The sequence below is a fragment of the Arvicanthis niloticus genome, chromosome 1 (assembly GCF_011762505.2).
Source record: "Arvicanthis niloticus isolate mArvNil1 chromosome 1, mArvNil1.pat.X, whole genome shotgun sequence".
Lineage (NCBI taxonomy): Eukaryota > Metazoa > Chordata > Mammalia > Rodentia > Muridae > Arvicanthis > Arvicanthis niloticus.
The window spans coordinates 59,430,008-59,443,798 of record NC_047658.1 but is presented as its reverse complement, the minus strand read 5'-3'; the positions used below and the strand labels follow the sequence as shown (position 1 = coordinate 59,443,798).

At 46.8% G+C, this 13,791-nt stretch overlaps 2 protein-coding genes across 12 annotated transcripts in view; one reads left to right on the top strand and one right to left on the bottom strand.

The window, feature by feature from the left end:
* Window positions 1–2,681: 2,681 nt before the first annotated feature.
* Window positions 2,682–7,583, bottom strand: Fzd4 (frizzled class receptor 4). The gene is made up of 2 exons (XM_034521886.2): window positions 7,122–7,583; window positions 2,682–5,063 (listed from the first exon to the last, which is right to left on the bottom strand). Exons 1-2 carry the CDS (start codon window positions 7,404–7,406, stop codon window positions 3,735–3,737), a joined length of 1,614 nt encoding a protein of 537 aa, XP_034377777.1. The 5' UTR covers window positions 7,407–7,583; the 3' UTR covers window positions 2,682–3,734.
* Window positions 7,584–7,624: 41 nt separating this feature from the next.
* The window catches only part of LOC143442908 (uncharacterized), a 33,227-nt gene continuing 27,060 nt past the window's right edge, over window positions 7,625–13,791 (top strand). For 4 of the 11 annotated variants that reach the window (XM_076937634.1, XM_076937642.1, XM_076937625.1 and 1 more), the window contains exons 1-2: window positions 7,625–8,020; window positions 13,592–13,671. In XM_076937634.1, the coding sequence (XP_076793749.1) occupies window positions 7,625–8,020; window positions 13,592–13,618 (423 nt within the window). In that variant the 3' untranslated portion in view covers window positions 13,619–13,671. Of the gene's footprint in view, window positions 8,021–8,221; window positions 8,566–8,785; window positions 8,981–9,251; window positions 9,276–9,736; window positions 9,917–13,591; window positions 13,672–13,791 lie in introns of those variants that run through there. The other 7 variants (XM_076937618.1, XM_076937609.1, XM_076937603.1 and 4 more) reach the window with 6 other exon arrangements.

The following is a 13,791-nucleotide window of genomic DNA, read 5'->3' as shown; positions in this document are numbered from 1 at the left end:
CACTTCCTGCCAAAGTCTGTGCCCTCTTGGTTTCCCTTCCTAACTGTCACACACGGGTGAGACCTTTTTCAATTGTGCCTGCTCTTTGAGGACTAAAAATATCAACTTCATCATGGTGTTCCATAGCACAACTTTGCACTCAATACCTAAGGCAATAAGTTCTGGGAGAGAAGAGCTGAGTACACAGCTGGAAGTATTAAATAGAACCACAGATCAGAACCTGATAACGACATGTCTCTGGTTCTGGCTTTAGGGATACAAGGGTTAGGGTACAAGTAAGGGAGTGACAGAAAGGGAATTCTCAGGAAATAGTGTCACCTGTCCCTTGTTTCAGGCCTCTGGGCACCGTGCCAGCTCAGAAGCCATCTCAGCAACCAGGAAACGGGTCACCATAAAGGAAGAAAGATATGATCGGCCGAGTAGCTCAGCCAGGTGGCTCTGGCCATGTCTGCCCTACACAGCATTCCTCTGCCCTATGGCTTGGCTGTTATGAAGCAAGACTAAGGAGTTTATCAAAGAGGAGGTTGGAGAGAGGCTTCCTTAGTTGTGCTTAGTAGAATATCTGGAACTTGAGGACTTTTCTTGAAAATTACAATCACATGTACTTACTCCAGATCTCAGAGGAAGGTAAACAAACCTCACTTTCCCCTCAGCATGTTGTCGTCCTCAAATATGCCAGTGTAAGTTCAACGGAACAACCCAAACCCTGGTCCTGCCATCTCCAAAGCCACAGTACATGCTGGAGCCAGTCCTTGGGGCCTACTCTGTTTTCCTAGGGAGTTTATATAGAGATTGTCATGAACCAAAGCTGGGGCTTTCTGTCATTAATTTAGAAGGAATCATGGGAGAGGTAGAGAGACCTAGGAAGAGATTTGTGGGAATGATTAGAAGAGTGATGCAGATGCTTGACAGGCATTGATAAGGAACTCCTCAGCCATCAAGTTCGTTTCCCAGAAACTGGAATCATTCTCCCCCATCAATAGGAAAGGGAAGACGGGACAACTCTGTGGTGTTGCTGAGACTATTAAGCCATTCTGAATTGCCAGGCCCCTTTGCTCAAACATAATGTCCCTTAAAAAGGCAAATTGCCTCAGAAGACAGAAAAATTGTCAGTACACTTGCTCTAGAATTCAGAATGCAGGTGGCCAGTTTCACCCAAAGGGTTGCTGTTGTCATGGTTATTGTAGACACATGCCCAGCACCTACTGCTTGCTCTTTGGAGGGTGCAGTCTTGGTCCTACAATCACTGAAGTATTATTCCAAAGAGAATTGCATTACAAAGCCTGCACAGGAAAGCTAGTCAGCTACTGCCTTGCTCTCCATCCCTTTCCTGTGCCAGAGTCACTGCAAACTCCCAAGACACCAAAGCAGAGCGTGAGTAAGGGCAGAATCTGCCCTGGGGTGCACACTCCAGGGCCCTGGACAGCTATGGGAACTGTCTGCAAACAGTGCAGGGCGTGTCCATTTCATCTTTCATAAGCAGCTCATTCAGGAGTTAAATTGGCCCTTCGATGGATCAGTTCTCATGCTCCTGGAGCCTTATGCCCTAGTCCAGTCCAGGTACTCAGGCTGTGTAAATCACCAGGGGCCACCCAGGTTCACGGTGATCTCAATGTCAGCAGCCCTAACACTCTCCTTTCCAAACACACAATGGGCCTTATATGCATCTTGATATCAGACATCTACAGAACTTGCAAAAACAAAATGTGTGGGAAAATATAGTCAGAAACAAAGCTCAAACTGAGAGAGAGAGGGAAAGGGAGAGAGAGAGGGAGAGGGGGAGGGGGAGGGGGAGGGGGAGGGGGAGGGGGAGGGGGAGGGGGAGGGGGAGGGGGAGGGGGAGGGGGAGGGGGAGGGGGAGAGGGAGAGGGAGAGGGAGAGGGAGAGGGAGAGGGAGAGGGAGAGGGAGAGGGAGAGGGAGAGGGAGAGGGAGAGGGAGAGGGAGGAGAGACCCAATTTTTAAAAATGTGTATTTGCAGAATTTGAACATGTATTTGGGATTTGGAGTCCATGAAATGTTTCTCCACAAAGTATGATTGGACAAAACATTAAGAGCTCTCTTACTAAAAGCATGAATCAATAAATAACTGCAGTTGCTGAAGCAGACAGGCATGAAATACAAGGAGAGCAACCTGTGACATGTACAATGTTTTGTCCCAGAGTTCTGGTGATTAAAACGCCTAAGGCAGGTTAAGAAAAAGGCCAGTCACAATTTTAAAAGAACTTCAACGTTTGATAGGTTGCTAGCGGGCACCCCCTTGTGAGGGACTTAAAGCATAAATTTTAAAGGCTTTGGATACCCTAGCAAAGGCAATTAAGACTCGTGCTGTTAGACTTTGCAGCTCATTTCATTCGGTCTACACCATATCCCCTGCTAACCAATCCAGCTTCTGGCTGGCATTCTGGAGGTTCATTAGGCACCATATAAATACTCCAGGCCACACTGCCTTCAATGAAATCTTATAAGGAGCCTTTGCCCATTACTAAGAAACAATTATACACCAAGTATTTGGATCTGCTGTCCTTAGTTGCCTTTACAAAGTTGAATAAGTCTCCATTGTGGCAAGTAGACCAAACTTCGATAACATTCTTATGCTACAGGGGGGGTTGGGGGTGGAAAGGCACTATCACACTAAGAATGCAAGTTGACCACAGTTTTAAAGTCAATTGAGTATACTATGTCATGGTCCAAGAATGTGCTTTTAATTGTAATTGACACACACAAATTACACAGTTAATCTGTGTGAATGCAAAGTTGCCAAGAAATTTAACATTTCAGTTCTTCCAGACTGGCGTCTGCCTAGATGCAATCACACAAACTAAAATATTTTAAAGTTCCAATTGCTTAACATTGCTTAATGCAATCGGTCTCTGGGGTCGGTAAGGTAAGTCAACTTTGCAATTCTCATTCTCCTTTGAATTAAGTGATTGTCAGAAAGTGAATCACCTTTCCTTTTCCTCTCATTAGGCATACTGCAGTGCAAAAAAATTCCTATAAAAATAACGTTTTTTTTTTTTTTTTTTTTGAGTCGAGTCATTAGTGTAAACTGAAGAAAACAGGGGCAGCCTAGAATTAGGGATGTTGAAATTTAAGGAGAGAGAAATCCATTGGATACCTTACTTGTGTTAGTACAGTACTTTTGTTTGCTCAAACAATTCTGTTTTACGACAAAGGCACTGAAGGATTTTGACACCACCTCTTGGGAGTGCGCTCCAGAGTTCTAAACAGCAGACAGTGTAGGCCAGAAGATGTTTATGTTAGACCAGCCAAACTATAAAACTCCGCCACACGTCTCCGAACCCAGCATTTCCAGTGTTTATAGATCACTTTGCTATCTGCAGGACCTAGTTACTATTTAAAATTTAAAAGAGTTTTAAAGATTAATCTTTCTCCTTGCATGTTATCAACTCACAGCTAAAATCCCACCCAGTAAGGAGCAAACACCGCCACCCTGGACTTCAGGAATCTAAGCTGGAGGGACCTCCACGAACTCCAAGCTGTGACCTGCTACAGTGATCAACGTTTTGATTTTTCACAGCTTTGAAAGCCTCTAACTGGCTTTTCTACTTTGGACCATTCCAAAGTCTGCAGCGAAACCATCGGTCATCTGATGCTGAGTCGGGTGAGGGGTGGTCGGCTGACGTGGGGATGTGTGCTGAAGTGTTTCTAAGTTTGTTCAAACTGAGATTCACTGCATTTCCTTCAGCATGAGGAAAGTGGAAGCTGGCTAGGCTTATACCACAGTTTCGTTGCCTTTCCCTGGCTTCACCCAACCATTCCCCCTCTTCTCTCTCTTTACCTTCCCAGAATTCACCAATCGGTTAGAACATTTTTGCCACGTGTGAAGAGTTTTGGCAGACCAAATCCACATGCCTGAAGTGATGCCCACGAGCAAAGACATAAAAATTTTCAACATTTCGACTGCCATGTTTGAGTCATCTGCAGAATACCGAAAGAGTGCCCAGTTTGAGATTTCATAGAAATAACAGGCAATCACACAGGTTGCAGGAACTGTGTACAGTACTGAGAAGACCCCGATCTTGACCATTAGCCTTTCCAACTTGTCTGTCTTTGTCCCATCTTTCTGAAGATTTGACCGAATTTTGAATAAGGCCACCAAACCTGCTGCAATGAACAGAGTTCCAATCACCAAATACGTGAAGAGAGGAGCCACCACAAAGCCAGTGAGGGCATCTAAGTTTTGGTTCCCAACATAGCACAGGCCAGTCAGTTCATCGGCATCCACTAGTCTCATAATCAAGATGACAATGGTTTTCACTGCGGGAATAGCCCAGGCTGCAATGTGGAAATAAGAACTGTGCATTTCAATGGCTTCGTGGCCCCACTTGAGTCCGGCTGCCAAAAACCAAGTGAGTGTCAGAATAACCCACCAAATGGAGCTGGCCATTCCAAAAAAGTACATCAGCAAGAAAATTATTGCACATCCTGTGTTCTTAAGTCCTTCTTGGATGAGAACGGGTTCTGCCGCCTCTTCAAAATCACAGGATATCCTTTCCCGGCCTACAGTCAGCCGAACAATATAAGCAATGCTATAAATATTATAGCACATACTGAGAAATATGATGGGGCGCTCAGGGTAAGAAAACCTGGATGAATCGATCAGGAAGGTCAGCACAGTGAAGGTGGTAGAGATGAAGCAGAGGCTGGCCCATACAGCCATCCAAATATCCGTGAACTCCTTAGCTGAGCGGCTATACAAGCCAGCATCGTAGCCACACTTGAGAACACAGTTCAGGCTCCTTTTCACCCAGATGTACTGATCAGAATTGGCTCCCACTGAGTGGCACTCTTCCCCGGGCTGGATGGGAGTTTTGTGGGGCAAGGGTACCTCTTCATCACCTGGTCCTTCCATGCACATGTGGTTGTGGTCATTCTGCGGTGGGAACTTGCTGCAGTTCAGGCTGTCCGGCCAGGCAAACCCAAATTCTTTCAGGACTGGCTCACATCGTCTCTTGACTGAAAGACACATGCCACCACAAGGGCCAATGGGGATGTTGATCTTCTCTGTGCACATTGGCACATAAACCGAACAAAGGAAGAACTGGAAAAGTAATGACAGGAACAAAGAAAACAATGAGTGGGATTTGACCAAAAGCACTGAGCTGAGTGAATGCTTTCAGGCAGTGTACATGTCTTCTTTTAAGCCAGCCTATGGGAATATGTCTGTTTACTCTGACCTCAGACTCTGCTGCCTAATAATCCATCACCTTTACACAGTTTCCGTGGTTGGGCTCTAGTGCTCCCTTTCACAGGAGCATAAATGAGAAAATAACTAAAATGTGTCTGAAGAATTACATAATCTTTTTTCATGTAACCCTTACAAAAATAAACGTTTAAATAGTGACTTCCAATATCTCTCTCCTCCTAGCTACCATTTGAGAGAACTAAAGAGTCTAATAAAGTGACTTGGTCACTTAGGTGATGGGTGCCTGACTTTTATCCTTATTTTTCTGTCACCTTAAAGTGTAGATCCCGTGACCATTCTATTTTACCCTAATTTACATTTTAATTTTAAAAAGCCAATCCCGAATTTAAACAGAAAATATACTAATTTGAGACTCTTGGACCCAGGGAGAAAATATGGGTTGGGGGTTCTTGGGCCTCCAGGGATTTGTTTGGTTAGCAACTCCTCAATGATTAATAATGAAGCACAATAGGAAGATGTAAATGTTAAGTCCCCGAAATTGCAACAGCAGCAGGGGAGAGTCCAGTTGCTGTCCTCAATTCCTCCAGCATTGATAAACAGTCTCCTTGGCTCCTTACAGATGTTGTCTATGAAGTCTAGAGTTACAAGTAACTATTTTCCAGCATGTAAAGGGATCCAGTCTTGTCTTTCAAAACAGCTTGGCTGCCTCCCCAGGATACATGTAATTAAAAATATATATCCCTGCAAAAGCTGTTTCTCCAACAAAATTGCCACTGATGTCAACTATGTGCTGTTTCCAAACTGTGAGTGAGAGGATCATTTCTTAAGCTTTTATAACCTAGTTTGGAAGTCTTGAAACTTCCACAGGGATATTTCACCAGCAAAAGGACTAATCCCAACCATCTTCCCCAAACCACAATTCAGCTTTTACAATGACCTATGTGAAAACCCGAGCCTGTAAATAAACTGTATGTCTGTTTCTTATCTCGCTAGAGCCAGAACTATAGATTTCTTGAGGTTTCAACCTGGACAACTCTAACCTCCATTTTTTTTTTTTTTTTTTATTAAAGCCACTCAGCCTCACCAATCAAAACATGACTATTGTTAAGTTTTTAAAACGTCATTCCAATCCGTTTCCCACTGAGTTGGCTGTATAAGAGAAATTATAACTATGCTACATATGCAAATTACTTTTCACTTTTTATTGTAGGGAGAATTTCTATATCATTTCACATTACCAAAGTTATAACATCTTAATGACTGTCAAGAAAAGGAAAAAGTGTGTGTGTGTGGGTTCCTTCAAATATGCAAACTACCTTCCTGGAGCTTTTTCAGTCCCTTCAAACACTAAACCTGCCTCCAACTCTAAGGACAAGAAAGAACTCAGGCCAACCTAACTAACCACTCTCTCCTGTATGACCTCTAAAAGTGCAGGACGACGGCGGTGGGGCATTCTGCAGAAAACAGGCAGTGATGTTTTATTTGGTAACCTACACCCAAAAATACAGCCAGAAAGGAGGTCGATGAGCGACCTGGATGGGGCGAAGTTCTGTCTCCTTATCACTCCTTCCAAGTTTTAGGTGCAATCAGCTGCCCTGCCAGGACTCGCCCACCAAGCAGCGGCTGCCTGCTGGAATCCTTGGCAAAGATAACCCTCAACTCCACTGGGGTTAGGGGCTTGGCCAGACATGGGCAGGGGAGAAAAACGGAAGGGCGGGGTGTAAGAATAGGTTCTTTCGCGGGCCAGATGACTTACACAACGTTTTGGCTTCCAGTCTCCAAGAGGAACAGAAAAGTTGGGGGGGTGGGGTGCGGGTTGGAAATCACTCTTTCAGGAGTTGTACCTTCAAGTTAGAAAGGGAGCAGGGTTCTCAATCTGTCAGGGATCCCAAGGAAGGAGTTTGTGAGTCCCTGTCTACCGAGTCCTCCGGGGATGGGGGTAGGGGCGCCCACCTGCAGCTGGCTGGAGCAGCCGTACTGGATGAGCGGCGTGAAAGTTGTCAGCTGCAGCTCGGCGTCTGTCTGCAGCTCGTGTCCCACTAAGTTGGGCATCTTGGTCACGTTGTAGCCGAGGTTCTGGCACATGGCGATGCGGATAGGGTCGCAGCGCCGCTCCTCCTCGTCCCCGAACCCCAGGGTCGGCCGCAGGAGCAGAAGCAAATGCAGCAGCAGCCCCAGCCTGAGCCCGACGCCTCCAGGCGCCCCCCGGACGCTCGGCCCTGTGCCCGGCCAGGCCATGGCCAGAGCCGCGGGCAGCAGCGGCGGAGGCTGCTCTAGCAGACACCCCCAGTTTGCACAGGAGCGCTGGTGGCCGCGCTGCTCCCAGCTCCGGGTAGGGAATGCCGTAAGGCGCCAAGGGCGATGAGGGGGAAGCGGCCGCCTCTCCAGCAGCTGTACGAGACTGTTCAGGATATCAGACGTCCGGAGCCGGGGCCGAGGGATGAACTGCTAGGGTCATGGCTGCAGGCGGCGATCCCAGAACCCGGCGCCGGCCGAGTCCGGCTTTTCGGCGAAGCCCGCCTGCACTCTACGCCGCGCTGTTCTCACCGCCCCAGCGCTCTGCGGCGCTGGAGGTTCGCAGGGCGGGGGCGGGGCGGGACGGACAACTCGACTGTCCAATGAAAGCCCCCCATGGGCAGAGAGGGCGGGAAGGGGCGGGGCCTCTCTCCCGCTGTAAGGGTCAGGCCCCCGCCCGCGGCTTGATCCTCTCTCCCTTGCTCGCTCCTGAGCCGCCCCGCCCCGCTTGGCTTCCCGGCGCTAGGCGTCCAACCACCCGGATCCATTGCACGCTGTGGCCAGGCGTCGATGGAGCCCCGTGGCTCCTGCCCAGCCAACCTGCTCTCTTCTTCCAGGTGAGACGTGTTCCCACATCTGTGCCCCTTTCATGTCCTTCCCCTTACAGCTGTCACCTCCGGCCCCGTGGCCACCTCTGTATCAAGCAAAATAATACACACAAAGAACACGGTATTTGGGGTTTACACAGATTGTGGCTTTAAATCCTTGCTGTGTGACCTTGAGCAAATTGCCCAACCTCTCCGCGTCAGGTTCCTCATCCGTAAAGTGACTTGGGAGGATTAGTGATAAAGCCTAAAAGGCTTAGAGTTGGTGCCTGGTACAGAGCGAGTTCGCAAAAATTTTCACCCCTCGCCAGTGGGGCTGGCGCCCGCCCCCCGACCCCGCCCCGTGCTCGGCGCGACCTGCGCCCGGGAGCAGCCGGTCTCAGCCCCGGTGGGGGAGGCGCCCCGGAGCAACAGAGCAGCCGCTGGGCTCGCGCTCCGATTTCCTCACCGTATGAAATGAAATTCCACAGGGGGATTCGAAAGGAAATGAGGCCGGGACGCTCCGTGCTTCTCGGCCCGCCGCCCTTCCTGTCTCGGGGACACGGTTTCTAAATAAGGTTGGGAGGGTGAGAGCGCGGGAGGGAAGAGGCTTGACCTGTGCACCCGAAGCGAGGAAGGCGCACAGGCCACAGGGACGCCCCTTCCCAGACCCCGGACACCGTTCCCCTGCATCCTGCACTCTTTTCGTCCCCGTTCTTGCTCTGTGTAGCGCTCTGAGGTTCGGCAGATGTTTCCACCCGTGTTCCAATCCAGCTTCTCTCCTTTTCACCCACAAAGGAAGGACTTTGTGTTGGGTCCACCCTCTCTCTGCTTCCCATTTGGCCAGTGGAACTCTCAGCAGGTGATTTCCTAAACCATGTACTTGTTGCTTGATTGGTCAAGCTAGTGGGAGCCTCCAACTGGCCACGCGGTAGGCCAGTTTCTGAGTGAAGTCCATGTTCTCCTGTCACATAGCGGTTCTCAGTACACGAGGTAATTAATGCCCGCAGTGCAGATCATCTAGTATAGTGACTGATGAATAATGCTCAATAACTTGGCTATCACTTTTGTGTTTATATTTGGGACAGATTGTGAAATGTAGATTTTAAGACTACGTCTTGCTTGTCAGTCTCGTGCTAAATTTTGAGGATACTGGTAATCAGTAAAGGGATTCCCCCTCTCTCCTTCAGATCTGTTTGTCTAACACCCCCCCAACCCCCCCCCCCCGTGATTTTCTGATGTTCTTTGTGCCTTCCCATTTCAGCTGATGCTCTGACACACAGCGGAGGTAAAGTACAAATGGGAAGGATACATGCACTCAAATTTTGTAGCTTTAATTTTCTTATGTTGGCTGGCCCTGGTTGAGGGTAAGTATGAACTCAGCTGTTTTGAGTATTTGCCTCTGTGCCTGGAATTGTTGGGCATATAAAAGCTGCATCGTCTCAAGTCATGTCATAGTCTGGTAAAGAATGTTTTGGCCCTTTAAGTAGACTGGGGAACCGAGTCTAAACCAAAGCAATAGTTGGCAGTGATAGGACCCACCAAATTGGAGCCCAACCTTTTAAAGCTGGAGGGTGGGATTACTTTCCAGGAGTTCAGGACCAGGTTGAGTCCTCTGTATACAAGTGCCTCTGGCTTACAGGGATGCGTAAATAATCAGATGAAGAGAGCAGCGACCTATTCATTGTTTGAAAGGAACACACTAGATGAATAAATTAAATTGATTGATACATGATCCCCATTCTCTAGGATCCCATAGGAGACAAACAAAACAAACACACTGGGCATGGTAAGCCGGCAGAAAACCATAAGCAAATTGGAGGTGGAGGTAGCTGAGTTTGGAGAGCTACTCAAAGAGATGACTTGCAAGACTGTGAGCTACTTACCAAAGTGGGCTTGGAGTACAGCTGGCGTTTCTCCTAGAGCAAGGTGTGTGCGCGTGGTTTATGAAACTGAGTTTCCTGAAGTCAAGGAGGATGATGGATCTGTCACCCACAGAGCGCCTGGCTAATAGGCAGGACATTGTTGGTGCTGGCTGAAGGGGCGCAATTATCAAATCGGTAACAGATTTCATAAGAAACCCTCTTCTGCACCAGTGTTCTATGACTTATACTCATAATTGTATTTAATTATTAACAGCCATCTGAGAAAGCATTTTTAGAGAAGCCAAACAATCTAACCAAGGTGCCTCACTATGTAGTAGAGAAGGACTCAGTTGCCCATTTACTGTAGTCTAAACTCCTTGTCCATGTTCCTGTTCTCAAAGAGAAAAGTGCTCAATTCTCAGCCTAGTCTACCATTAAGGATGACCTTTTCGGGGGGGGGGGGGTAGATCCTGACCTCTTCTCCTAGGCCTGGAATCTCTACTTAAGCATGTTTGAAGCAACTTGTCTCCTCTGAGAACACATGAAGAAGCTCCTTTTCCACCAGAAGCTTTTCCTGTCAACAGCTTTTCTTTCTAGCCAGGGAACTCATCACAGGTATTTTCCAAAAAAGAAAGCCAGGGGAATCACATTTCAGTCTGAATGTGGAGAGAAAACAAAGACCAGGACTTCAGGCTAAGACTGAATGGCCCCTTGGCCTCCTTCTCCTGGAGTTGTTCACACGGTCCATAACTGCCCCTGGTATCAAATACAGTGGGCTTGCCTTTGTTACAGAAAGTATTTCTCTGAGAGGTTCGAGCAGAGGGCTATCGTCCGGGTGACAGGCACAGTGTGTCTGAGAGAAAAAGATAGAGATTCATGAAAAGAACCTTCACTTACCCCAAAGTACAGGTCACCAGCCTCTAGTGGCTTTGTCCCAAGTGCAGGGCAATTTCCTTGGTCCGGCCTTTTAGTTTTTAGGATGCAAACCCTTCAGAGCTGCAACAAACATGACTTCTGTGGGTGGCTGGGCAGCTGGAGGGCTCGGTATTTGCAATCAAATGAGAGGCTGGGATCCAGTGAATTCCTGTGATGTGTTAAGTTTTCAACCTGACATTTTTGCACTGATCTATTTGTGTAATGGTGCCTGAGTTAAAAGCTCCCGTTTGGAGGCCAGCAGTTAGGTTAAAAAAAAAAAAAAAATCTACCACCTAAGGGGTTGGGTCCAGTAAACATGCTTTCCCTCCTAAAGAAAACCTCTTATTTGTAGTTCTTTGCTAACCCAATTAAATGTTGAAGTGGTCACCCCAGAGCCTGCTTTTTATTTCCTGAGAAACAGTCCAACTAATCCATATTCAGTAGCTTCTAAGAAAAGTCTTATTCCAACCACTCATGAAGAAACCAGCTTCTTTGAATCTAGACAGAACATTTAGAAATCACAAAGAGCTGTCTTGATAGAAAATGCAAGAGAGTGATTCATTATTACCCTGGTTGGTTTGGGAGGGGAAATTCACTGGGATTAATACGCGTACCTATAGGGAATTTATTATGGAGCCACCAAGCTCCCAATTTACATTGGGAGACACCAAGCCACATCCCATCAGTTTTGGAGTAGCTTGGGCACTACACTTACACCCAAACTAATTATAAAACAAAAACATGCATGCTGGGTCAGGTGGAAGAGAACATTAATCTCGCTCCAAGCTGGGCAATTGTAAGTCCTAAAAGGCTAAGTAACTGCTATTAAAAGGCAGAGTCAAAGTGCCTTCTTAGCCCATTGTGTTACTAGCCTGCATAGAATTATCACCACAGGGCTCTTGATATCAAGTAATCAAGTCCTGTTCCGTCCACCACCATACTTTTAGCAAGTGTGAGATGAAACATTGGAAATTCTTATTAGTGGAGATGATACAGTGAACAGACAGGCAGCCAGTAATGTCTGTGGGAGGGTAAAATCAATGCAAATGTACCGTATGCCCCCACAGGCTAATCTCAACGCAGTGTTCACGGTCACAGCATTAGCTTACATACAGTGACAGGTTGTCCCCTGAGCTGGGTACTCAGACAAGGTATGTAGCCATGCACAAGATGCTCCTGGCCTTTAAAGGCATTTACAGTTCACAGTCACGTGAGATCAAAAGAGAAACACATTGCTTTACGGTGGGCGTTTTTTCTTGGCCTCCCTGAACTCCATCCACTTCCATTGTCATACACAAAATTCTGTCTGTATTCCAAGGCTATATACCTTGTTTACGCTGTCTCTGTCAGAGGCAGTGAGTGCCATGTCCTTCCCTGATCCATAGAAGCCACTTAAGATTGTGGGTAGATATAGAAAACTGCCAAAATGTAATTAGGTCCTGTCCTTCTTGTAACTCAAGCATGATTCACAGTGTCCAGCTTTCTCCTGAACTTGGTTGTTTGACAATCATTTATCTTTCTTTTTAAATTTTATTGTGCCTATTCTTAAACACTCTAAGATGAAACATTTGTCTGGGCTGAAATGGTGGCTTAAATTAGAGGTGGAATGAGTTTATTTGCTTCAAGAATAATCAAACTATAGTATTTTCTTATCGCCATTTGAACATTGTCCGCTGAAGTCATTGAGAATTATGTGTAACACGGGACAGAGCAAGGCTCTCAAGCTGAGATGATGTAAGTTGGGGAATGACTTCTTGGTAAGTTTATAGAAAAATTAGGAGAGCTTAGTTTTGAGAAATGGGTAAGTTTCCGAGAGACCGAGGGAAGGATGGCAGTGAAACAGTAGTCTCAGAAGCAGCACGCCTCCTCGCTGGATTCGGTGAAAATGAATAGAAATAAAAATAACAGACAAAGGGTGACCTAGCCACAATCGTACACAGGCACTAGTATAAAGATAGAGGGACTTCATAGCCTCTGTCGAGGGAAGAGGAGGGACTGCTGTGTCCTGTGATGTGGAAACATCTTTGCCATTTTACCATTACCTTCATCTGGAAGCTAAGTGTGACCACAAGACATGTGTTTGAATTCTGAATTGATACAGAGTTGAGTTATAGTACTTGGTACTGTGTCAGTTTAGCTTACTAGAAGGTTCTTTGGCATATTGCAGGAGTGCATGTGAACACGTGCATGTGTGTATGTGTGTGTGAGTGTGTGTGTTATGTATGCACGAACACTTGTGCATACATATTTGTGTGCTGGTGCACTCACCATGCATATGTGTGTGTGTGTGTGTGTGTGTGTGTGTGTGTGTGTGTGTGAAGGCCAGAGGTATGTCTTCTTCTATTTCTCTTAACTCCTCTTCCTCATCCTTCTCCTTCTCTTCCTCCTCCTCCTCCTCTTCTTCTTTCTCTTCCTCTTCTTCTTTTCTTCTTCTTCCCCCTCTTCCTCTTCCTTTTCCTCTTTCTCCTCCTCCCCCTCCTCTTCCATCTCCTCTTTCTTTATCTTCTTCTCCTTTACCTACTCGCCCCCCCCCCTTCTTCCTCCTCCTTCTTTGAGATATCACCTCTCAGTGAGCCTGGATTTCAGTGTTTAAGCTAGGTTAGCTAGCCAGAAAGCCCTGGAACTCTTCCTCTAACATTCCTCGCTTCTATCCCTTGCCAGTGCTTTGCTTGCAGACTTGCCACCCCAGGCTCTCATGTGGGTACTAGGAGCTGAACTTAGGTCCTCATGATCGCACAGCAAACACATTAATCAGCTATGTTCTCTGTCCTACTCATAAGGCTTGACCACTTTTTAAAGAATTTCCTTTCCTATATCATTCCAGATTAATGGTGACCCTAAGGAAAATTAGCACGACACTGGAAGTCAAGGAGAAGCAGCTGTTTGATGCTCTGAAAGTCAAGTGTGAGTACAAGACAGCCTGAACACTCAGACACTGTCACTCACCTGTTGCCACAGTGGTTAGCATGCAACAGCAGCTGGATCTGAAGTTCCTCCAGATGCTAATAAGTGAGCCCTTCTAGT

What these genes read in the sequence shown, in the direction of transcription:
- Fzd4 (XM_034521886.2), bottom strand. Translation starts at nt 7,406, where the DNA reads ATGGCCTGGCCGGGCACAGGGCCGAGCGTCCGGGGGGCGCCTGGAGGC. An exon ending in GCTGCTCCAGCCAGCTGCAG is followed by an intron (nt 5,064 to 7,121) that starts GTGGGCGCCCCT and finishes TTACTTTTCCAG; the next exon opens with TTCTTCCTTTGTTCGGTTTA.